The following is a 27,438-nucleotide window of genomic DNA, read 5'->3' as shown; positions in this document are numbered from 1 at the left end:
CTGATAGAAACTAAAGTTGTCTTCCATATTCAGTTTCCATATTGAGCAAGTTTTTCCCACCAGTTGTTGTGTAGTTTGTTTTCGCACACCAAAGACGATGACTGTATGTAAACCAGTTTGTTTTCGCTCACCAAAGACGATGACTGTATGTAAACCAACAAATCGATTTCATACAACAACTAATCTGATTTGATCAACCATTACCAAGCATACTCTCTGTCAAAATAATATCGTAGTCTTAAAACAAATTATGAAATTCTTTGCTAAACACACCTTATTCTATAAAACTATGAAACACTGAGAGATGCTTTTGGCCTTCAGGTGACAAGTCACAATAAATTAATGAAAAAAGAAGGGATGAGGCAACATCTTTCATTTTGTTTGTATGAACCTCTGCGTATTAATAATGCAACAGCACATATTACATTTTTCTCGTCTCTAGACATGTTGCAGACAATGTGAATTGAGAAATGTTTGCTGCTGGTGTGGACAGAAACAGAGACAAGAAACAAACTCAGAAACAGATGCAAAACACTGTAGGAAACAATGTTTCCAACAGGAACCTTTTTCCAGTGGTAGTGTGGACATGGATTCACACGACGTTTTGCTGTGGTAATGTCACTAGTGGGGTTTTGACTATCGACTTTTGCAAGTGCTTGTGAACAACATCAGGGTGCACTGTGTGCATTTCAGTTATTCATTTTCTTTGTAGTGTGTGACGTACGTGCGCAGTATGCCATTTCAGAGCAGTGGTGCATTGAAAATATATCAGAAATATGTCACACTTACCATTGAATCAGTTTAATAAGCCACAGCTGCAAAATACTAACACAAATTCTTTACAGACGAATGGAAAAACTAGTAGAAGCCGAACTCAGGGAAGATCAGTTTGGATTCCGTAGATATATTGGAACACGTGAGGCAATACTGACCTTACGACTTATCTTAGAAGAAAGATTAAGGAAAGGCAAACCTACGTTTCTAGCATTTGTAGACTTAGAGAAAGCTTTTGACAATGTTGACTGGAATACTCTCTTTGAAATTCTAAAGGTGGCAGGGGTAAAATACAGGGAGCGAAAGGCTATTTACAATTTGTACAGAAACCAGATGGCAGTTATAAGAGTCGATGGGCATGAAAGGGAAGGAGTGGTTGGGAAGGGAGTGAGACAGGGTTGTAGCCTCTCCCCAATGTTATTCAATCTGTAAATTGAGCAAGCAGTAAAGGAAACAAAAGAAAAATTAGGAGTAGGTATTAAAATCCATGGAGAAGAAATAAAAACTTTGAGGTTCGCCGATGACATTGTAATTTTGTCAGAGACAGCAAAGGACTTGGAAGAGCAGCTGAATGGAATAGATGGTGTCTTGAAGGGAGGATATAAGATGAACATCAACAAAAGCAAAACGAGGATAATGGAATGTAGTCGAATTAAGTCGGGTGATGTTGAGGGTATTAGATTAGGAAATGAGACACTTAAAGTAGTAAAGGAGTTTTGCTATTTGGGGAGTAAAATAACTGATGATGGTCGATGTAGAGAGGATATAAAATGTAGACTGGCAATGGCAAGGAAAGCGTTTCTGAAGAAGATAAATTTGTTAACATCGAGTATAGATTTAAGTGTCAGGAAGTCATTTCTGAAAGTATTTGTATGGAGTGTAGCCATGTACGGAAGTGAAACATGGACGATAACTAGTTTGGCACAACTTGACCAGAAGAAGGGATCGGTTTGTAGGACATGCTTTCGAAATGTGGTGCTACAGAAGAATGCTGAAGATTAGATGGGTAGATCACATAACTAATGAGGAGGTACTGAATAGGATTGGGGAGAAGAGGAGTTTGTGGCACAACTTGACCAGAAGAAGGGATCGGTTGGTAGGACATGTTCTGAGGCATCAAGGGATCACCAATTTAGTATTGGAGGGCAGCGTGGAGGGTAAAAATCGTAGGGGGAGACCAAGAGATGAATACACTAAACAGATTCAGAAGGATGTAGGTTGCAGTAGGTACTGGGAGATGCAGAAGGTTGCACAGGATAGAGTAGCATGGAGAGCTGCATCAAACAAGTCTCAGGACTGAAGACCACAACAACAACAACCATTAAATGTCAATTAATAAAGCCTCAATGATGTAAGACTTCAAGAGATTTTGTAAAAACTAATGCACTATGCAAAATTCTGATGCATAAGCTGTAGTGTAATGGATAACATCATGGTTGCTGAGTTAGAGGTTATAGGTTTGCGACTTGCTCCATGCGACTCCCCCCCCCCCCCCTCCCCCCCCCCCCCCCCTCTTCCAACTTAATGTTGTCATCACATTCTGGAATTTTGTTATGGTTGTAATACAATACGTTCTGCAATATTCAGTGTTGTTGAACATTTCTATGTGGACAGAGAACGAAAGATGAAATAAATATTTTCCTCTTTATTTCCAAACATGTGGTGCTTTCCGAGTTGTGGTGATGCGGGAACCAAAGAGGACAGCTTATATTCCTGCAAATAAAATGAGCAGCTATAAAATTCATGTTGTTCCTTGTCAAAAATACTTCACTGTTTATTTCCGATTATGTGACGATTTCTGAGTGATGGTTAGACAGGAACCTAAGAGGACAGCTTATATTGCTGCAGTGAAACAGTGAGCAATAACATTCATATTCTTCCTTGTCATAAATATTTCACATGTTGCGTAACCACAAATACATTCCCCTAAAGAGTTCTTGCTACAACTTTGAGATTCCCCCGTCACTAACACATCCATAAACATCAACTTCGCGCTACAGCAGTAAAAAACCGAGAGCGTTGTTCCTGGTCGCCTTCACAATGGCAGCACATCACAGTTAAATCAGTTCCTGCAAAAAGTAGTGTGAAATGTACTCGACCCATCATCATTTCGCAGTCATGGATTATGTCAACATTTCCTGTCTCATGCCTCCCCCCCTCCTCAGTGACCTGAATATTCCCTTAACTCTGCCATCATCCATGGCATGAACCATCTGGCTTTTCTGCCACTTGTAACTCATTCAGTCACATCAAATGTCAATAGGAAGAAAATAGGACAAAGTCAAGCGAAATGCTGAGTAAGAACATAGAATTGAGGAAACCTTATTAGGAATAAATGTAAAATCAGAGAATTTTTAACATTGATCTTATGGGTTTTTCACAGGGGCTACAAATTTATGGTGTAGAATCGCAAAAAACATAAAATCAGATAACATAAAATCGAAGCTCCACAGTATTTGCAAGTACAATATATACATGTTCATTCCCCCTCATTAGAGGTGTATTGGGGTACATTATTAAGTAAATTCCATAGTGTGTATATGTATGTGAATTGCAATAGTTACAGAAAATATGAAGTACACCAAACAAAATTCTTCAAAGATTGTGAGGGAATACTGTTGGGATAATGCAACCAGTTGTTGAACTAAAACTCTACTTAAACAAACAATAAATTATGCATTACTTGACTAGGAAAATTTTAAAATTCTCACTGTACTTTCTGTTCTTTAAATTATTTTTGTTTGTTGAGGGTATTATTTGGCTACTTTCTATAGACAATCAAGCAATCTATCTTCTTCTTCTTCTTCTTCTTCCCCCCCCCCCCCCTCCGCATGCTTTCTTTCTCTTAAATGGGCACTAAACAGTGATCGGTTGCTTTCACCGGAATTGACATGGTGTATGAACCTTGTTTCAAATTCTCTCCCCATATGTGCAATATACCACGTACAACAACTGTCATATTTTGTTTTATATACTCCTGTAAGGTTGAACAGAAATTTCGTAGCAGTATTGAGTCTAATATGAGAAACTATTGTGTTATTTTGCCAAAAGGAGACTTTTAATTTGATTTTATGGAATAAGTGACTCGCCTCATCTGAAACATTTCATCTGCAAGGTAGTTCAACACAAGTTGTTGTCGGTTGTTGTTTCTTCCCTTTGTAAGGAAATCTGCTGTTTCACATTTAACTTTGACTGCTTTTTTGGCATACAAGTTGCTTTCCTTTTTTAAAAAAGAATTCGAACTGGAGTGTACACATGTTCACAGCTACTTCTTTCAGCAAGTGTAATTGGGATTGTGTATTCTCTTTTAAGAGATATTTGGCTCATTTTCCATGGTGAAAATAATTTTATTGTGTTGATCATTAACAGATGAAATGAAACATCAGCTGCTTCAAATGTCCCCTAAAATAAAATCAAGGTAAATTTAGAAAACCTAAATAGTATCATTAACAGATGAAATGAAACATCAGCTGCTTCAAATGTCCCCTAAAATAAAATCAAGGTAAATTTAGAAAACCTAAATAGTATCTGGTTGCTGTAGACCTTGACTTATTGAAATGAGGGAAAATGAACCAACAGAATAAGTCAGTAGAATACACAGCAGTAAAAAAAATGGTAAACATTTTTAATCTCCTTTGTCCATAAATTTGAAGTGATTTATGAAAAGAATAGTCTCTTGGTAATTCAGTTGTCTCTCTCTGTCTAAAGAGAGAGAAAATCCTATGATTAGGATCTGATTTTGAGGGAATTTGATTATTCTTGTGTCGTTTCTTAAATTAGACTTAGTTTCATTGTGCAATTTGTAACATAACAACACCACAAAGGAAAAAGAATAACAGTGTGAATTACAGAATGCAGTGGGAGCAATTTTACATTAGACATTTTTGGACTAGTCTTTTGCAGACAGCATTTTTAAGTGGTGGTGATTAGAAAACGTAGGAAATTGGTTTGAGAAGTTTCTGAACCCTTCAGGATTTATTGTTAAATGGATAATAATGTTTTCTATAGCACTATAAGTAAAGCTTTTATTTTTACTCAGTACTTATGTAATGTTTTACTTTCCATGTGTTATTCTGAGGTTTCAGTTTTTGTTATTCACGTAGTGCCTTATGAGCTCGACGTTTTTATATAATTGGGACTCTCGTTTGCTATATGTTGTTTAAGGAATTGGAATAGGAATTTTTACATGTACATTTCAGTTGAATTTTGTATCTAATCTTCAAATAATCACTAATATCATTCCTTGAAAAATGAGGCTGATTACACTTACTGCTAACTTTGTTGTCTAAACAGATCTTCATCATGGTGAAATGTCCCCAAGCAGCAGCTGCTCCGTTACATCTGGTACACCATCAACCGATCTCCGCTTTTCAGAGTACCACCTAGAGAAAGTCAGCTCATACTTCACACCCTCAGAAGATGATGATGCATCGTCTATTGATCGACCAATTCGTGCATATTCTGTGGGGTCGCGGGCAGACACTCGAAAGACAAGCAGGTTAGTATTATGTGCTGTTTGAGACTTTCTGCCATAGTAACTAATGGGCGTCACGTTGGATAATGTTGTGGAAACTGCACGATATTTCAACGAGACAGCTGCTTGTCATCTTCAGGGGCTTATTGACATGTTGCTGCAATGGCTCACCAATGTATATGCTGACTCGCTAGCAAAGTGTGGGCACCCAGGGGTGGGCCTATAACGTCCTTGTAGGCGAATCATAGAGCATGGTGATATCCAGTGCCCTCTGCCAGTGAAACGAGCCACGGTCTTCACATTCGTGGGGTGGGAAAAGCACGGCCACAAATCATGGCCTAGCATGCACGCGGGCAAAGCGTTGGCACCCAGTTTAAGTGGGCAGACTCTGATTCTCCATCTGTGTAGATTCGGCTTCGTTTGTCTTCAGCCAACGATTCCTTAGCACTGCTGATACTGGTTCCCATGCCTTGCTGAGTTGAAATCCTATGTCTCTATTGATCAGGTCCTTACTTATACTATTTTGAATGCTTCTTTAATGATGGAGTCCCAATACCTGGAAGCAGATAAAAGGATCTTTGTCTTTCCATAGTTCATGCTATGTCTCATGTCAAGACAGTGTTCAGCCACAGCAGACTTTTCTGGCTAACCTAATCAGGTGGAACATCTATGTTCAGAGCATCTGTCCTTACCAGTGTGACATATCTGGACAGTGTATGATTTCCCACACTGACATGGGATTTTTGTCTCCTTAGACCTAGATTGTCCTTAAGAGAACCTAGCATTGTTTGCACTTGTGCTGGAGGGTGAAAGACATATTTTATTTGATGTTTCTTGAACAACCTTTTGTCAATCTTAAAGAACAGACTACCAACACAGGGTAGAAATACCATCCTTGTGGAGTTATCCGTTTCTTCTGGCTGTTCTCAAGCTTTACTGCATGCAGATTGAAATACATTCCAGAACTGTTTATCAGAGTGGAGTGGTACACGAAACATGTCAGAACACTGTTGCAGAAGCAACGAAAAAAGCATGCCAAATTCAGAACAACGCAAAATCCCCAAGACTGGCTAAGTTTCACGGAAGCTCAAAATTTAGTGCGGACATCAATGCGAGATGCTTTAATAATTTCCACAATGAAATATTGCCTCAAAATATGGTAGAAAGCCCAAAGAGATACTGGTCGTATGTAAAGTACACCAGTTGCAAAAAACAGTCAATACCGTCACTGCGCGATAGCGCTCGAAATGTTACCGATGATGGTGCCACTAAAGCAGAGTTACTAAATACAGTTTTCTGTAATTCCTTTGCAAAAGAGGATGAAGTAAATATTCCAGAATTCAAAACCAGAATAGCTGTTAGCATGAGTGACATAAAAGTAGATATCTTAGGTGTTGTGAAACAACTCAAATCACTTAAGAAAGGCAAGTCTTCTGGTCCAGATGTTATATCAGTCAGGTTCCTCTCAGAGTATGCAGACACAATAGCGCCTTTCTTAGCAATCATGTACATCCGCTCACTTGATGAAAGATCTGTTCCTAAAGACTGAAAAGTAGCACAGATCACACCAATATTCAAGAAAGGAAATAGGAGTAACCCATTGAATTACGGGCCCGTATCACTGACCTTAGATTTTGGGGCATATACTGTACTCAAACATTATGAACCACCTCGAAGAAAATGACTTATTGATACATAACCAACACGGATTCAGAAAATATCGTTCTTGTGCAACACAGCTAGCTCTTTATTCCCGTGGAGTAATGAGTGCTGTCCACATAGGATCTCAGATCGATTCCATATTCCTAGGTTTCCAGAAGGCTTTTGATACCGTTCCTCACAAGCGACTATTAATCAAATTGTGTGCATATGAAGTATCGTCTCAGCTGTGTGACTGGATTTGTGATTTCCCCTCAGAGAGGTCACAGTACGTAGTGATAGATGTGATATCTGGCATTCCGCAAGGTACTGCCATAGGTCCTCTACTGTTCCTGATTTATATAAGTGATCTAGGTGATAATCTGAGCAGCCCCCTTAGATTGTTTGCAGATGACGCTGTAATTTACCGTCTAGTAGAATCATCAGACAATCAATTCCAATTACAAAATGATATAGAGATAATTTCTATATGATGCGAAAAGTGGCAATTAGCACTAAACAAAGAAAAGTGTGAGGTCATCCACATGGGTACTAAAAGAAATTCGATAAATTTTGGGTATACGATAAATCGCACAAATCTAAGGGCTGTCAATTCGACTAAATACCTAGGAATTACAATTATGGACAACTTAAGTTGGAAAGACCACATAGGTAATATTGTGGGGAAGGCAAAACAAAAACTGCACTTTGTTGGCAGAACACTTAGAAGATGTGACAAAGCCACTAAAGAGACAGCGGACATTACACTTGTCCGTCCTCTGCTGGAATATTGCTGTGCAGTATGGGATCCTTACCAGGTAGGATTGACGGAGGACATCGAAAAAGTGCAAAGAAGGGCAGCTCATTTCGTGTTATCGTGCAATAGGGGTGAGAGTGTCACTGATATGATGCGCGAGTTGGGGTGGCGGTCACTGAAACTTAAGCTCAAGAACAGCCAGAAGAAATGGATAACTGCACAAGTATCTTGGTGGCGTGCCCTTTAAGATTGGCAGGCTGTTCAAGAACCATCAAACAGAAAGTGTCTTTTGCCCTCCTGCACAAGTGCAAACTAAGCTGGATTCTTTTAAGAACAGCCTAGGTTTAGAGAGACCAGGTATGTATGAAATCCCATATCAGAGTGAGAAATCATACACTGGCTGGACATGTCACACTGTTGAGGATAGATGTGCTGAATGTAGATGTCATGCCTGATTGGATCAACCAGAAAAGTCTGCTGTGGCTGAATACTTTCTTGACAGTAGACGTAACATGAACTGTGAAGAGACAAATATCCTTCCATCTGCTTTCATGTACTGGGACTCCATCATTAAAGAAGCAGTGAAAGTATGTATAAGTAACAACCTGATCAATAGAGACTTGGGATTTCAACTCAGCAAGGCATGGAAACCAGCACTAGTGGTACTAAGGATTTGTTCCCCGCAAGTGAAAATTTACCCAGAGGGAGAATCAGAGTCTGCACACTTAAACTGGGCACCAACACTGTGCCTCTATGTGTGCTGGGCCACACTTTCTCCGCATCACGAATGCGAAGACCATGGCTCGTTTCTGCAGCAGGGGACACTGGATGTTGTCGTGCTTTATGATTCGTATACAATGACATTATAGCCTCATTCCTTGATGCCTGCATTTTTATAATGAGTTAGCATATATATTGGCGAGCTGTTGCAGCAACACATCAATAAGCACCTGAAGATGATGATCAGGTGTCTTATTGAAGTATTGTGCAGCTTCCACAATTATCCGACTCGATGCCTGTAAACCAATGAAACATTTCGTATTATTTTCAGAGCATTACATAGGGTATAAATGTTTGGTTATAGTGCCTATGAGTAAAACATAGTTATGATAGTTCTTCAGTAGGAAGTGATTTGAGACACTTATATCTGGGAGTTTTGTGTAAAATATCATTTCTTAGTGCGCTATTAACTTCTTCATGTCGTCTGTGGAACCTTACTTGTATACAGCTGCACACATACTTACCAGTTCCAGAACAATAGTCAAGAATGTTATTGGTACCACAGCTGTACTGTTGCATGTGTCGTCATCCACATCAAGATATGGTGCACAGATATCTCTTGTCATCTTGCCAGTATGCGAACCCCACATACGTATAGGTGAATGACTGAGTAGTGATGCACACAGGTGCACACACATTTTAGATTTGTAAATAATTTATTCCTTCATCTGAAAGAAGTAAGTAAAGGGTTGTAGGAAGGGATACTTTGCAGAAACTGAGTTTGAATTTCATCCAGGAGCCCATATGAAGGGAGACAGTAGCATAGTACAACAGGAAATTTTACAATGATACATTAGTAATAAAGGAGAGGGAGGGATGGAAAAGTAGCAAAGTGAGCAGCCAGCAAGCCGGAGATAGAGAAGGTTGTAGTGGAAGAAACAGATTTCAGATCGACACCAGGAGTTGACAAAAATTAAAGAATAAGAGCTTGCAGATTAAACAGTAGTCATTGGAAGAACATGAAAATACTAAACTGAAAAAAAAAAAAAAATTGTGTTAACACCTTTGAGGTACTGACACTGGGTAGAAGAATCTAAAGCACCATGCCTTATGCAGCAAGCTCCGAAGCCATAGAAGTTGTGATTCAATTTGTGGAGTGATGGGGGAAGGAAGTTTAAGTTACCACTATCAAATTGAAAAAGCTATCATCAACTAAACATAGGTTTAACACCACAGTATTTTACTAGGTGTGGACCTCTTTGAAGTGGTATGCTCTTGCCTTCTTCCAACTTTGAAATGACTGACTGAGCCACTTATGGGGGGAACATATGATTTATTGTGAACCTCAAACCACAGTATAGCTTAGTATTTTTCACATTGATAAATTGTTGTCAGAAGCAAAAGAAAAAGTAATGGGTGAAAAAATCCTAGGTCCAATTGGGAACCAAAGCCAGACGTTTGGATTTGTAGTCAGGCACTTAACCAGTGAACTGAATATGAATATGTAAAAATGTTTAAATGAATGTTCTGCCATTTGACTGTATATACCGTTCATTCTATTGTACAATTCTGATTTCAACCTTTGGCCATTTTCAAGTGCTACACTGAATTGAAAAAAGGTAACATTATGCCAATACAATCTTTGCTCAGAGAGTGTTTTTAGAATTTAAAAAATTACTGAAATTGTTTTAATTACATGTTAAGAATGATCTGACGTTTGTAAATGAAATCTGTGTCAAAATATATTAAACTTGGTTAAGCAATGCATGTGTCCCAACGTATAAATGGGAACATATTCACAAACTGTCTGGCAGAAATAGAACAAACATATCTGCCGTACATATCTGCCGTACATTGAATAACTGTGCCACAAAATAATCACCAAAAATCATCACTAGGACGGAACTATTACACATAATAAACTGTATAGAATATTGAACATGAAATATAATTGTGCATTAGTGCAACATAGCTCAGTTGTAAAAACATGATGTAACGATCTGCCGAAATGTATTGTGAAGTAGCCCTTTGGATCATAAACAATTGTACTGTGAAAGAGCCTGCAAATGTTTGCCGTAAAAACATTGTATACTATAATGTGACAATGTATTGTAAAGCAGCTGTGTGCATACCTGAAGTGGAAATAACATTATATGTTGTAGCAAAGAGTTTACCTAAGAGTCTTCCTCGTCCCCCATCCCCCACTTCTATCTTTGCCAATAGGTTTCTTCTTAAAATTCTGAACAACCTTTATGAATTGAAGAGACTGTTGTATTTATCACTGTTACCAGTCTTTGTAGTCACCTCTCTTTAATATGGTTTTACACCAAATTTATGTTTTGCTGGTTTGACTTCAATTATATTATTACCTGGCTTTCATATTAGCCATAGTATGACATGAATGAATTGCTGTATTTATTACATGTTTTCGTTCTTTTCTTTTATAAAGCTATAAAACTGCAACGTTTGGCTGTTGTAATACATTATCATTCGTATAAGCATACTAGTTATAGCCTCACGTTCTTTCTTTTTTTCCCCTTTCCTTATTTAATCTTGTTTTCTTACTTGCTCTCCCCCTTCCTCTCTTTCCTTTTACATCTTTTATATCCCTACTCAATTTTATTACATTGCCTATTATTTTTCTACTCCTTGTTCCCCTACCTTTCCCCCTCCACCCTCTCCCCTCTTCTGCCACCTTCTAATACTTTCCTATACCATCCCCCCCCCCCCCCCCCCCCCCCCACAATGCTCTGTGTTCCCTCTCCATTTCTCCTTCATCCCCAACACACACCCTACACTCCTATCTGTATTTTTAATTTGGTCTGGGCTGCTAAGGACAATATGAAATAATTTATGTATTCTTTCTTTTCTCCTTTCTTTCATTCCATATGTTATTATTTTCTTTCTTCTGCCCATATTACACCTGCATTTTTCTTTGTTTTCTCCTGGAAGCCTTTGAAATCTTTTTCTGTATTTTCATTTGTATTACTTTATTTGATTACATCTCCTCACTCCCCCCTCCCCCTCCCCATTCTCTCCTTTCTTTACCCTGCCCCTCACCCCTCCATTACTGCACCAGACTATTTTGGGACTGCTCTATTGAAATTCTGCTTTAAAAATCATTTTATTTTTAATGGGGAACAAACCAACACTTTCCGTCGACACTGGAAGTCAGATGAAGGATGTGATAGGCACTATTCATTTGGGCTACCCAAGCTACACGTTGCAAAAACGCAGTTACAAATATATGCCAAAACATCAGAGAAAATGCACCTATGACTCTTAGAAGAGACATTGTATATCTTTTCAGTCTGGTACTTGAAAACGGACAAAGGCTAAAATCATGATTGTACAATAGAATAAGCAGTATACATGGTCAAATTGCAGAACTTTGGGACTCTAGGAGCAGTTTCAACCAAATTTGGTATTAATATAACGTACTCTGGAAAATATATTATTGTGATAGGGGAAGAGGGGGAGTGGGGGGTGATAGAAGAGTCCCACTCCAGCAAGGAATGATAGTCAGTATAGGAGGGAGGTGACATTGAAAAATCAGATTGACATCGGCATTGAATCCAGTTTTTTGGTATTTTGCTAGGCTGATTGGTGACAGTTATGCTGACTTTTTGCCCCATATGCTCTGGTGCTGGTGACATAAAAGTTGTCGATAATTACAAAAATTAATGTTTAACCCATAGTATTCAGGGTTGATATGTTAAGTGGTAACCACAAGAGCAGATTTTGAGTAGTTGCATGATATTTGTTTGGTTAAATGAAAAAGAAATGACTTAAATAGAATAACACAAAACCAGATACATAGAAGACAGTTCTTTCTGTTGCTGTGTATGGAATTACTTCTTACCAGGATGTGGTGCATTTGAATATACAACAGCCCACCACCCCCATTAGTTGACTCACAGGGGTGAAAATTTGGTGACACAGAACAATAAAAAATGGCTATGATTAGTGTCATATCCAAAGGGTTTGGTGTTGTCGGCTGATTGGAAGAGTCCCAGTAACAGTTCACCTTTACTGGCAGTGTAGGGTAAATAAAAATAAGTTACCTGGCGATGAAACTAAAACTTTTGAGCACTTTTGTTGCCACCATCACAATTTTGCGAACATAGCTAATCACCAAATGTCTTAACTAAATTCATTGTATGAAAGTTACGACTGCAGTTTAGCAGTGTGAGACTAAAGGAGCACATGCTTATCTTTCGCAGAAGTAGAAATGACTGGAATAGTGCTAACAAATCTTATGTCAAATCTTGAAATTCTTATCTCCTGTAAGTATAATATGTCAAAATGTACCTTATTGCTATAGGATATTCTCTGAGTGAGCTCAGGTGATTGCTATAAACATAAATTAGAGAGCAAACACTATTTAATACTAGAGAGAAAGTTATTGGTCATATCTGAGAATTCCTTTTGCTGTTTCCTCACAGAAGAGAACTTATATAGTGTGGCAACTCGCTAGACATTGTAGATGATGAGTTGGGATGTGCATAATACTGTTTATCAAAGTGTCTTAAAACGTACTAGGAATGGATGAAAATGCTGAAAACATGTTCTTGATAAGTTATTTATGTCAGTCATGGTAGGAATGATTTTTTTAATTTACATAAATGGAGTTTTCAGAATACATAATGCTAAAGAAAATAATTAATTTTTTTAACTTTCTTCTTTATGGCAGATTGGAAGCAAGCCCACTGTTTGAGGATACTGCACGTGTGCGGGCCTTTTCTGTTGGGAGTCGCCTTGCAGGACGTGTGGGCACTGGACGGCCACGGCACACACCTCCACTGCATACTGCCACCACAGCTACTCCAGGTCCAAAGTCCAGCTCTGCACCTCTGCTATCCAGTTCCTGGTCTGGCACAGGGGGAAGTGGCAATAACAGCAGTATTGGAGGAGATAAAAGCCAAATGTCTGATCTGATGGAACTAGACTTCACCAGCGGCCGTGCACGTCCCGCTGGAAGTCGACGTACCCTCCCTCCCCATCGTGAGGGAATGGGATCTGGAGTTATTTCCAGTTCACCACCTCGACGATCGGCTGTACATGCTGCAGGTCGTACACCTCCACCATCTGGAAGCCCCGATAGACGGCCCAGATCTCCTCGTGCTGAACCAGGTCATCCTCCAACTGGTACTTCACCACCTTATGTGCCCATGAAACCTGTCACAGGCACATCACCAAAAAATAATGATCACTTTCTTTCTGTACGTCCTGGTTCACCGCGTAGAACCGTGCCTGATGGCTCTGCCAGCAGCAGACAGAATTTACTGTCAAGGGATCCAGAATCAAATGAAAGTGTGAGGCTGCTACAGTCATCATCTGCCCTGACAGCTTCAGAGAGTGGAATATCAACTACCACCTCTACAGTGACTGATCCTTATGTTCCAATGCAACCTGTTGTAGTATCTAGTTCAACGGACCCTTATGTACCACTGCAGCCAGGGTCTTCATTTTCCCCTCCTGTAGATGCAGGGCCCTATCTGGACATGAGGCCGAGCCGTGTTAATGCATCTTCAGTGGCATCAGGACAGATTTCTTCAGCAAATGAAAGTGGTTCAGTGGAAAGTGATCCGTACTTGGAAATGAAGCCTTCCCTGTCGAGGGTTCCTAGTGTAGTGCGACCTACAGAGACACCAACTGTCCCACGTACTCGAGTACAGTCATTTCCTACCACTATTTGCCCAGGAACTATGCCAGCAAAGCCAAATGAAGTACCTTCAGGTGGCAATGGTGTAGGAGATCGTAATGTGAGGCAAGTGCCTGTGAGGAGGACATCTAGACAGGAAGAGTGGTAAGATAATAAATCATTGAATTATTTATTTGGACTTGGTAATTAAGATAGCATATTTGATAGAAAAACATTTGATTTATTCTGGGAAGTTATGACCATAAGAACAACTATTTCATTTGTAATAATAGTACAGAAAATGAGTCTTTTCATTATGCCACAGCATTTTGTTTCATAGTGACTTATCTGTTGTGTGATTGACATTTAGTAATGATGATACATTTGTAATTCTTCAGGATAACCACTGCAATTGAAGAAGAAGCAATAGAGGCAACACAGAGAGGTAGAAGCTCTGATTACGTGGAAATGGGTGGAAGTTCTTCATATGCAGACCAAAGCACCAGCCATAATCCGTATGTCGAGATGACTCCAATTCAAAGACTGCCACAGCAAGAACCAAAAGATTATGTGGAGATGGGTCCACCACCAGCTGCACTACGATCCAGCCTTGCTGCTCGCCCTCCAGATTACATCAGAATGCAACCTGGGCAAAGAGTTTCTAACCACAATCAGGTAAAGAGCAGTTGTGTTGGATAAAGTATGCTTTAAACTGATATTTGTCAGATGTTACACAGGACCGTATATTATTTTCATTACGTATTAGAATTTTGTATATGTACAAATTTATCAATTTCAGCACAGAATGAGATTTTCACTCTGCAGCGGAGTGTGCGCTGATATGAAACTTCCTGGCAGATTAAAACTGTGTGCCCGACCGAGACTCGAACTCGGGACCTTTGTCTTTTGCGGGCAAGGGCTCTACCAGCACATTTTAATTCATTAATTTCAGCACAAATTGTCTGTCATATGTCACGTGCTCCAGTAAGATCTTCAAAGTTACCACACCAAGTTCAAAATTCATGCAGTACACACATAAACAGACATCTCTAGGTGGGTGTGGAACTACACACTTAGGTTGTAGTGCATCAAATTTTGATCCTCCAATATGTGAAATTGTATAGTTGCTCTTATAAACTGCTAAGTTTCTTTAATACTGTGAGTCATGTACCTCTTCACTTTCACAACTTTTTGACATTCAGCTGTTACAGTTATTGTGCATTTTTTGTTGGCACTCTGGCAAGAACAGTCCCATTTATCTTCCAGATAAAATGACTGCACTATTTGAACTTGAGTTGTTTCTACAGGATGACCATAATAGGTATTTGGTCTTCCAAAGACTCCTTTTACAGACCTCACATTTCTTGATTTGCCTACCATGTACTTTTGATACTGATGGAACGTGGTTCAAAATTGTTTTCTTTGAAAATGTCTCTGGAATAATAGTTCAAACTTGCACCTTTTCACTGTACAATGCACAATATTCAACAGCTGAATTGATATCTGTGAAAAATTCCTGTCATGAGGTTCAAGAGTACTTTGGTTCACTTTCTTCTGAAGATTGAATTTCTACTTTGAAGAATGCGGTCGATGCATACAGCTTATGAATTGACTTCACTGACAACGGTTTCTTAACAGGACTAACACCTACCTCTGTAGTTGACTGATTCAGGGTATTTAATTCTTCCTCTATTGATGCAAAATCTGCATCATCTGCACCGTGGGAGACTTCACCTTGTTCAGATACTATCATTGTTGTTATTCTATCAAAACACTTAGAACACATTCCCAACCTGAACAAAGTCTGTTTTTTGTTTGTCTTTTATATCACTCTTTTATGGATATGAAAATAGTCAACACACTTCACTCTCCTGTGGCCCCAGTCAGAAGACATTTCAAGCAGTCCTTTTCACAAAACACACTGCAACTGTGTCAACTGGCAAATTCCTCACGAAAAAACAAAACTCACTGGATGGTCTCAGATTTCCTAGAAGCCTCTTCAGTAAACAAGTTAGCACTGAACAACTACAGTACAGAAACCTGCAATGAACAACCACAACAAAGAACCTGACAAGGAACTACAACAAAGTGTGAGGAATATCTGCAGTAATGTACGTGAAAAGAAACAACTGTGACAAAGAAAGTGATAAGAAATAACTACAACAAAGACAATAGAAATAAACATTGTAACAAAGAAATTAGTAAGAAACAACTTCAGTTAAGACATACATTACCCTTGAAAGTGAAAAAAAATGATTTTTTAAAAATAAAACCTGTTCAACTTAAAAGTGGAAGCTCTCCTTCACGGAGAATATAGTACTACATGGTACTAATCAACAGAAAAAAATCTCTTTGAAATTTTTTCAGAATATTCAAAAGGTGACAGTGAAAGAACTTTGACAGATATTTGTCCAGACGGAGGATACCGTTGTAATGATAAAGCAATTATCTTTGAAATAAAAAAAAAACTGTAACAAAGTGTCTAGAACTGTTACAGAGATACAGCATTTTAAAAATTTTTCCGAAATTAACATCTTCCTCTTTGGAGGCCTGTATCTCAGGACAGAAATTTTTTGGAAAAAACAAAAAAAATACGTGTTTCTTACTCACTCCTGAATTTCAACAGACGCTACGTTCAATAACATATGAGACTATGAAGGTAACACCCTGCCTGAAGTGATATGGATTATGCCTTTAGCTGTGAGACGCAGCCCATACACAAACTAATTTAAACATACAAAGAAGTAACATACCTGTCAACTTACTCCTTATATGTAGGGACCGGAAAAAATCACATTTTACAGTAAATACAAAATAGATACGAGTTCTACCTCAAAATGTGAAACCACAAAATTACTTGATAGACATAGTTTTATAGCTAATTGTATCCATGCAAACTATTTTATCAGAGAGTTTGAAACAGCTTTATTTTCTGCATATAAATATTGAAACTGTCACCAATTTTCAGTTACTGATATTGTACATCATCTAGCAAAGCCTTTGTAAATAGAGAAGCATTCAGTTCATCTGTGGGAAAATTCTCCTGCTTTTCAGCAGAATAATTATATTGTGTTGAAGTTTTTGCAAAAGCAAACATTCCAGTTAAAAAGTTTACAGTCAGCACTTTTTTTTTCTTTAACTGTCAATTTCAAGGAATGAGGACTTACTTTGTCTTCACTCATGTAGCATGACAAACTTATAGATTTGTGCACCTAATCTCTCTCTCTCTCTCTCTCTCTTTTTACAACAATAGACATGAATTTTGCAAAAAATACTTGTGAATTTTGCCAACACTGGATGCTACGTTTTCCAGTCCCTACCTATATGATGTCAAGATTTCTGTGTCTTATTGTTAATGCTCCTTTGATTTGTCAGTTATGTATATTTTAACGCTTTAGGACTTCAGTAAGTTGTTATGCAAACAACTGCCCACCTCTTCATACCCTTCCCATCTCATTTTTCACTTCCCCACTTTCATTGTTCACCACTCCCTCTCTTTCTCGTGGTATAGTTGTTACATTCTGTGAAAGATAGGTTAAATTAAGTCTGTTTTCCTTTATAGTGTTCACTTCATTTTCCTCTAAACATTCTCACCTCTCCTCCTCTGTTACACCACAATACTGAGATTTCATCAGTTTCATGCATATACAAAGTTTGAAGTGAATACTACAATTTTTTTACAAGTATATAATTAACGTGTATAATATGGATAAAGGAAGTCTGCTTACCAGAAGGCAGCATATCTATATAATTATGCAGATTGTAAAATTACTGTGTTTCGGAACCAGGGGCTCATTCTATTGACAGAAGAGAGGAAAGTGTTCAAGGAAAATAGTCTAGTAAGGCTTAGCTATACAGGAAAAGTCAAAAAGTCACCCAGGACCAACATCAAAGAAACTTAACAGATGAAATAAGAGGGGAAAATGCATTGTCAGCACCTAATGAAATTTTAAAACCTGTAATCAAGGATATGGCAGACAGGGTAATAGTAAACTTAGAAATGAGTGGAGATACATCATGATTAAGCCAAACAGATTGGGGAAACTAAGTCTTTATTTCTTTTCTTTTGTCAGAAGAAGGAGTTAATGTTTCTGCAGACTAGTAATTTTAAATTTTATGTTGTTGTATGTGTTAGCATCTGCTGCCACTTGATTAGGAGGTTTTACCTGTCCAGATTGTAAACAGTTCACGTTAACTGATTCTTCCGTCATAAATGAAGACCACAGTATTGTGTATGTTGCACGGCACTAATTAGTTTTGTTGAACTATTTTTGACTGACAGGGCCATTATCAGATTTTACCTGAGTGCTGACATCAAAGAGGGTACAATACAAGTGAACAACATTGGAAAGATCTCACAGCTCACGCTTGCTCGCGAGCGCTCACACACACACACACACACACACACACTTGATGTTATGTTTTCCAGTATGTTGCAAGAAGAAAGCTGCAAAGAAAACTGTATGATAAAGATTATATTGGAATGAAATAGTCAGTTGGCCAAATACACAAGCAAAAGTGTTCTCATTTGTTCTGCAGGATTATGCTGAACAGCCAGCTGTTGATATCTCAGTGAAGCAAACTACACAAGTTACAACCAGTGCTGCTGATGGTTACCTGCCAATGCAACCAGGCTCTGGCGCATCTCGAAAACCAGAAGTTGTCACCCAGAGCACTGTAGCTCGAAGATCTGCACCACTTGATACACCAGCTGCCAGTACCAGGAGCCGTGATGGTTATGTTGAGATGTCTTGGAAGCCACCAGCTACAAGGTCACTGTTAGATGATTACCGCCCCAGCCAAACACAGCAGCGATCTGCACCAATTGCCATCACAAGGTGAATTAACAGAGACCATATATTCCTCTTAAATTGTATTGTAGTTTTTATATTTATTATTTGTTAAATTGTGGGTAATGGGCCACTGAGCTCGTGACAACTGGTATATTGTCTTAAGCAATAGTGGTATTGAATACAGGGTGTATACGACCTGGGACAAACAGGAGATCCGGGAATTTTTTCATCCGGGAGAAAACCGGGAAAAACCTGGGAATTTTTTAGAATTCCGGGAATTTTTCATTGTTTTAGTTTTCAGTTAAATTTTTGTAACTTTGACTGGTAAGAACCAATACTCTAACATAGAATATTACTGTATCTCGCTACTGCAGAATAATACTGCAGCAATAAAAAACGAACGAGAGAAAAAGAAATGAAAATAAAATTTTAGTTGCAAAGGAAATTCACCATATACAACAACAAAACACAGTGCTCTTACAAGCGTCTGCCAACAACACAGTGTGTCAAAGGCTTGCCTCCGATGGGCGTAATGTCACAAGTTTACATTAGATTCGTTTGAGCGGTTGCGAGCGAACTTATCCGCATGTGCAGTTGAGTCTCATATGAGCAGTACCTTCTCCTGCTTCTGGCTACAGAAGTGTGGCAGTTAGCTGTATAAGCAACAGCAGCAAGCAGCCAGATGCTATCTGGAAAAATTTTACTGGTGCGCCTAAGCTGCCAGATTCACGTATGCGCAACAGGCCAGAACTAGGGGGCAGGGGCAAACCGGGTTATCTGCCCCGCGCGGTAGTTTCCGGGGGGGGGGGGGGGGGGGGGGGGTGATCGCCAAATTTATATTATTGAGGAAAAAGACCTTGTTTCACAAAGCCCCTAGCATCCAGCGCACATTGGTCTATCGATTTCTCGTATGATTTTGAACGCATCCCTGTTGGTTTTTGAACAAATTCTAAGTCGATTTCTGAAAGAATCGTAAGTTGATTTTTGAATGCGTGCATAGTGTACGTGAAGTCTCTGCCAGGGGAATCCCCGCCGCATCTAGAAATAAGCTTTCCTGCAGACAAATGGGGACGTGTCTATACGAGCTGAGCGGAATAAAGCCGAACGGATGAATGCCAGTCGCTGTTTATGTGGTTGACAGGGTTTGCAAATGATCAGCGTTGTTGTAACTGCTAGCGAATTCCATAGATTCAGACTGCCAGAGTGGAAAAAAACGACTAACAGGAATAACAGGCAACAAAGATTGCGTATTGTCTCCTCCGTGTGTCCAAGAAAATGAAATTTTGACAGAAAATTTTTGGCCAGACCGCTACACTGCTAAGGGCCAGTTATACAGTCCCTGGCTAGCAGCCGCTAAAGTTCTATTCTGGGAGTAGTGTGGAAAACGCGTTGTACGAACACGTAATAACGCCCAACCGGATAACTAAACCGGTGACGAAATTAACCAGAGAATAAGTTTTGACACTGGCAGGAATAGTTACCAAATTTGTAATAAGATTGTTTGTTAGAACGAGGAAGGAGAAGAAACAGGGACTCTCACAAATTACTGGAGAATATGAAGATTCGAAATTTATTTAAAAGTTTAGTACTACTACTTTTCGATCTCATGCTTCAGAAGCTAGAGAGTATGAATGAAATGTGAAACTATTTCCTAACACAAAACTTTTTGCTTGTAGTAGGCCTAATAGGCATTTGATATTGGTACTTCGTGTATTATATTCCGTCCTGTTATAAAAATGACCATTGGTGCCAAAACAGTCTCGTTTATTTGGTGTGTGTAACAACTGCTGCAATATTGGCAGGCCTATTTCATTTTATATAGCAGTGACAAAATACACGTAATCAGATCGAGAAACCACACCAGTCTTGGGTACAATTTGTATTAACAGCTTTTCTAGTATTAGACAACGTTTCGTTTTTTCATGTAGCAAAACGTTGACGAACTTTGATGAGGTAGTAGATTCTTTCCCAGAAAGGAAAGTACACCATATAAAGATGTGGCAGTCCTAGAGAGAAAAGAAGCTAGGACTTAACGATTGAAGAAACGTGTACTGTCTTGCTTTTCTCTTGTCTTTACTCGTTTTATGTATCCTGTATTTAATTTTATGTCACACAAATCAGCAAGATATTAGCTAATAGGCAGTAAAGACTGCAAATTTTCTGAAGAGTTCTTGTTCTACCGGTTACAAATAATACCAACCAGTATTAATTCCGAGATTTTTTTAAAGTGGACCAGGATGTCAAACTGGCCGACTGAGAGCAGGAGAGGCACCACAGGACATTTTAGTTTCCACTGGTGTGAATATAATTTGTGGCACCCATTCCATTACAAAATATTACATGTTTGAATTCCACAGAGCGAAATTCAAAAGACGTGCGATGGAAGAATGCTGGGTGAAGAGGCGTGGCACTGCACTGTGCCACACTTAAGACCAAATAACATGTTTTACGTTCCCCAGAATATATATGTTTTATATATCATACTCTACAGAAAGATGTGTGCTATAAAATGAAGATAGTTTTGTAAAGTCGATTTTTAAATTTTTGGCGTACTACCTCAAATGCTCAAGGGAGGGGGGAGCGCCACTATCTAATATCGCCCCGGTTCGGAAATATCCTAGATCCGAACCTGATTTACAGAGTAGTCTGAGTTGTAGTGGGAGGAGGTAGTCTACATGTGACCCGTGTTTACGTTACGTGATTTTGCTGTTTCCTTTTCGTTTATTGCTCTCACTTCAAATGAAAACAAAATGGATTTCTGTGGCCGGGAGCTATCAAGTGAATTAAAATACATTGACATAATTACGGAAGGCTAAAATATGTAATTAGTTTCAGATTTTATTTTGTTTCCACCTTTCTGACAGTCAAGCCTTAATCGCCTTGCAGAACACTGAAGTTATTTTTGTCGGTTTGTTAAAGAAACTTGACTTTCACTAATCTTTTCTGCTGAGGCAGTCAATTTATTTGAAACTAAGTGTTTAATTCCACACTATTGGCTAGTTTCAACTGTTCGCATTTCAAATTCATGTTTTCATCTTCTAGTACGTATGGCATTAAAACCAAACATGAGATAATACAGTACAGGTACTCCAAGAAAATTTACATCTGAATCTGGACATACGAATGTGCACTTTAAGCCAAAATATGCATTTTAGTATAGTTCACAAAATTCCCATGCTCTTGGAGTGTCCTCTAATGTCTTGTTCTTTTATGACATAATGTAAGATCTTTTAATGTTTTACATGTAAGAATGTACGGGCTTCCTGCGTCATCGTAGCTGCGCAAGCGCTGCAAAACCTGTTATTTGGCATGCTCTGGCAACTGTTGAAACGATTCTGTTTCTAACAGGTCATGGGAAAATATTGCAAATGGTTGTTCGGAAAGCGTTACTTTCAAAGTAAATTTCCTTTTACGCAAGATGAACTCTGTGCGCGTGAATGTCCGATGAATTTCTTAAATCACAGAGCATTTGACTTTCATTCAAAAATCAAATATTTGAGGGCGACCATTTAGAATGTTTTTGAGCCCAGAAGATCAGACATTTATGTTGTTAAAAAATTTACTGGCACATTTTTAAGATGTATCTTTAAAGTGTAACACGGGCAAAAATGATCATTATGTATTAAAGCTTAGCTTCTCTTGCAGCTTATTAATCTTAGTGACCAATATTATATGTAAAAGCTTTATTTTGAGGTAGTGGTATTGGATCTAGTTCAGATCGTGGTTAGAACTGTTCAAGTCAGGGTTCAATGTCAGATTTGCTGTTGGAAGGGTTTTGGGTTTGGGTTGCAATGTGATATTTCCAGTTGATGTTATGTGTGGAGGAAATAGCTCCTTCACCAAAGCAACATGATTAAATGCATTGCCTCTCAGAGCAACGGTAACTCACAATTACAAGAATCAACCACAACAGTAGAGTGTTCTCAAATTCTCACGTAAGGCACGCTCCCCACCTGAATTATCTTTATTGTACAAGGAGCTTACCTTCAGCCCTAAACTTGCATTTAATAATGTTGCTTTGGTGAAACTCCTTCACACACAATGGCATCTGAAAGTACCATATTCCAACCCAATCCCAAAACCTTTCCAGCAAGAAACCTGACATTGAATTCTGCCTTGAACAGTTCCAAACATGACCCCAACTTTGTCAATCACCACTACCTCAAAATCACCCCTTAAAAACCTTGCAAGAATTCCTAACATCTACCATTGATTCACAACACTTTCTCAGTTCCATACAACATCACCCTAACCTCGCTTCTGCAGATCCTTCATTCCCTAAAAACTGATGACTCCAGTCCATCATTATCCTCCCAGAGGGCAATGGATCTATCACTGTATTACTTGAATGACAGGAGTATGTAAGCAATCATCTATGCCAGGTGCCTGTCACCTCTACATACAGCATCTGCCATCAAGATCACATCCTTGTGCTACAAACTGTCCTACAGTTCCTCCTTAAACCATGTGGCTCCTCACAAGGACTAATACCTTAATCCCTAGAACTTCTCACCCCGCCCAAACCATGCACTTCGTTTACCTTCTTCTGAAGATCCACAAACCCAATCAGTCTGGCCATTCCATAGTTGCTAGCTTCAAAGCACCTATTGATCATATGTCAGCCTTAAGTAATCAACACTTACAACCTATAGAACAGACTCCTCCTCTATATTAAAGACATTAACCAATTCCTAGAGTCCCTGAAATCTGGGCCCATCCCAGCCCCACCACACATCTTGCTTGTTGCCATTGATGCAACCGCCCTCTTTACCAACAACTCTCATGTGCATGCTCTGTCTGCTTCTGAACATTAACTCAACCATGTTGACCTCATCCTCATTGAAGGTCACCCACACACATCTATTCACATTAAACCTACTAATAAACAACAGTACTTACGTTTTGACAGCTACCATCCTTTCAATGTCATACGTTCCCTCCCATACAGCTTTGATGTTCAAGGCAAACATGTTTGTTCAGGTGCAGACTCTTTATAGCAACATACCTCCGTTCTCACCTCAGCCTTCACTGGACACAATTACCTCACCAACTTAGTTCAAAAGCAGATTCCCGGGCCATCACATCCAATCCTAGTACTGCTGATCTCTCCAAAAAACAACTTAGGAGTACACCTCTTGTCATTCAGTCCTATCCTGGTCATGAATGTGGCTTCAACGAAGCTATGAGTTCCTAAAAGCATGCCCTGAAATGATGTCCATTCTGTTTGACATTTTGCCCACACACCGAGAATTTCATATGTGTGTGTGTGAGCTCCTCCAACAAGTAACCGTCAGATCTCTCAGTTTGTCATTTCTAATAATAAATTTTTTGGTTTGAAATATGCTTCCATGACACGAAATTGGGCACACTCCTATGTTGAAAGTATTAATCCACTGGTCAGAGCTGTTTTCTTATTTACTGCACTTCCAGTGGTTTAGCATAGGCAGTAGATAAGAAGTGGTCATAGTTAAATCAGTATTGCTCTTTCCTGTATTATTTTTGAAAGTTGTTTCGTGATTCCCCTCGTTCAATATATATAGATTAGTAGATGCCAGGAATTCTTCAAATCTCTTTTCCTCTGGAGTTTGTTACTGTGTTATGCCATGTGTTAGATCTTGCATTGCTGTCCATAACAATTACTAAATCAACTCCTTTGCTGTAGGTTGTCATGTTGTCAGTTTTCCTCATTTTATCTTTGATGAGTTTTGTAGTGTCTAAGTGTGCTAAATATGAAAGTGACAAATTTTCTTTTATTGTTTGTTCAAATACTGAGTCTTCACAGAACAAGTGGCTGATGTTTATGAAATCAATATCTTTCTTGGTTGGCAGTATTGCTACTCTTTCCCTTGTGCTAAGTAGCTTATAACATCTAGTGATTCCATCGCCGTTTTGTTGATAACAACATGTTTTTTGGATGAAAGCATAGTCAATACAATATTACATGATAAGCTGCATTAGATTAGTTGTTGCAGCTTGGGAGCACTGTAGATTTATTTTTACGCACCATATTTGTTTTCGGACAGACCATTTCATTTGGGTTGTACCTGGTGTTTCATTTGGGTTGTACCTGGTGTTGCCATTAGTGGTAGTGAAATTGTATTCATGTTGTGTACTGTTTACTTCAAACATATCAATGCTACTGCATTGTTATCATCTGAACACAGAGACAGTGAACATGTAAATAGGAGTAACAGGGGATATTGAATGTATACACAGAAGGGCAGCATGAATAGTTACAGGGTTGTTAGACCCATGAGAGAGTGTTAAAGAGATACAGAAGAAGCTGAACTGTTAGGCTCTTGAAGATATACGTAAACTATCCCAAGAAAGCCTACTCACAAACTTTTAATAACCATCTTTAAATGATGACTGCAAGAATTTCCTACAACCCCCTACGTATTGCTCATATAGGGCTCATGAGGACAAGATTAGATTAATGATAGAACACACAGAGGCATTTAAACAGTCATTCTTCTGTGTGCCATACATGAATGGAGTGGGAAGAAACCCTAATAACTGGTACTATCGGACATACTCTCTGCTGTGCACTTCACAGTATTTTGTAGAGTATAGAAGTAGATGTAGATGTATCTCATTCAGCAACCATTTCTTTTTTAATCACACTTATTGTTCACTGTAGATGACAACATTTGTCGATTGCTTTGATTTTTGTGAGTTTCTTATCAATTAATTGTTGCAGTGCTACAAAATTTTCGGTGTACTGTTTTACTAACAGAAGTATTAGTTACTGATTTCATGTTGCTTTCAAAAAGGGCACTGCTAATTCAGGAAGATGATACTGATCAACCACATTCAGATCCAGTATCTATCATTTTGTTGTTTAGCACCAGATGCAGGTGGTCTATCAGTAACAGCAGATTTGTTTCTCATTCAGCATTAAATTTTCTGTTGTTGGTGTACCTTATAGACTGTTGTTCCAAAATTCTTTGTTTGGAATACACCAGCTTTGATATCTCTATTGTCAATTTCGCTCTATTCAGCTGTTTGAGAATTTACAGTGAACAACAATAATTCCTCTGCATATTAAGAACTTCGTGTATTCCCACTTTTTATTTCATTCTCTTCTAGTATAGTAGTGTCGTTCTTCTGGCAGTTTCAATCAAATACTTCGTTAGTTCCATTTATAGGCTTTTGTGTGTGTGTGTGTGTGTGTTGGGGGGGGGGGGGGGGGGGGTGACATGAATGTGGGAACAGTTTATCAAACCTGAAATGTACTCCACTTCATGAAGTTCAAAAAGACATTAATTGTCTCCCAGTAAACTTGTTTCCAGGTGTTTGAAATGACTGTTATTATCTCCCCGCAAACCTTGTTTCTTTGGAATTTTGTACTTGTAAAAAAATGAAGATAGCTATAAAAATTAAGAGAGCAGAATTTTTCAATTTCAAGAAGAGTAAAATCCCTTCACAATGTTGGCTGCAAAATATACACCCGCTCTCTGTTGACTTCCTTGGTGACAAATCATTTAAGTTGACAAAATACATTTTTTTTTCTTTCCCTTCAGCTGTATTTATTGATGTTTCTTTTAATTGCTATTGAGTTGAGAATTAGGCATTTTTTACCTTCTGATGTCTCTTTAGTAGAAAGAGAAGAAGACAGGACGAGTCGTGGACTTCTGTTGGTTTATGTGTCTGTTTCAAGAATGTGAAAGGGAGGCAGTAATTGAGAAAGGAGCGAAAGAGGGCTGCAACCTGTCCTCCATGTTATTCAGTGTGTGTATTGAGAAAACAATGAAGGAAACCGAAGAGATGTATGGATAGAGAAGGAATGAAATGTTCAAGGGAAATAAATAAAAACTTTTGTGATTTGCCGCTTACATATTACTTCTGGCAGAGTGGCAAAGAGCTTTGAAAGGCCAGTTGAATAAAATTGGTAGTGTCTTGAACAGAGTGTACGAGATGAACATCAACAAAAGTAAAACAATAGTAATTGAGAATAGTCAAATTAAATCAGGTTATGTTGAGGTAATTACAATGAAATGTCAAAGAAACTGGTATAGGCATGTGTATTCAAATACAGAGATACGTAAACAGGCATAATACGGTGCTGTGGTCAGCAACACGTATATGTACAACAACAGTGTGGTGCAGTTGTTAGATCAGTTACTGCTGCTACAATGGCAGGTTATCAAGATTTGCAGGTTATCAAGATTTGAGTGAGTTTGAACATGGTGTTATAGTTGGCGCATGAGAGATGGGACACAGCATCTCCAAGGTAGTGATGAAGTGGAGGTTTTCCCGTACGATCATTTCATGAGTGTACCATGACTATCAGAAATATGGTAAAGCATCAAATCTCAGACATCCCTGTGGCCAGAAAAAGAGATCCTGCAAGAACAGGACCAACGACGACTGAAGAGAATCATTCATCGTGACAGAGAAGTGCAATCCTTCCACAAATAGTTGCAGATTTCAGTATTGGGCTGTCAGCATGTGAACCATGCAATGAAACATCAGCGATATGGGCTTTTGGAGCCGAAGGCCCATTCGTTTATCTTTGATGACCAGAAACGTATTCTCTGGTTGGACGAGACTCGTTTCAAATTGTATCGAGCAGATGGACGTGTACGGGTATGGAGACAACCTCATGAATCCATGGACGCCGCATGTCAGCAGGGGA

The 27,438-nt window shown here is 38.8% G+C and overlaps 1 protein-coding gene across 1 annotated transcript in view; it reads left to right on the top strand.

The window, feature by feature from the left end:
- Window positions 1–27,438, top strand: part of LOC124590535 (mucin-17) — a 196,566-nt gene that overhangs the window by 148,544 nt on the left and 20,584 nt on the right. Inside the window, exons 16-19 of the mRNA XM_047131656.1 lie at window positions 5,068–5,272; window positions 13,057–14,172; window positions 14,406–14,682; window positions 18,547–18,845. Of these exons, the coding sequence (XP_046987612.1) occupies window positions 5,068–5,272; window positions 13,057–14,172; window positions 14,406–14,682; window positions 18,547–18,845 (1,897 nt within the window). The remainder of the gene's footprint in view (window positions 1–5,067; window positions 5,273–13,056; window positions 14,173–14,405; window positions 14,683–18,546; window positions 18,846–27,438) is intronic.

The sequence above is a fragment of the Schistocerca americana genome, chromosome 2 (genome assembly GCF_021461395.2).
Source record: "Schistocerca americana isolate TAMUIC-IGC-003095 chromosome 2, iqSchAmer2.1, whole genome shotgun sequence".
NCBI classification, from domain to species: domain Eukaryota; kingdom Metazoa; phylum Arthropoda; class Insecta; order Orthoptera; family Acrididae; genus Schistocerca; species Schistocerca americana.
The sequence above is the reverse complement of the archived record's forward strand: the minus strand, read 5'-3'. Positions and strand labels throughout refer to the sequence as shown.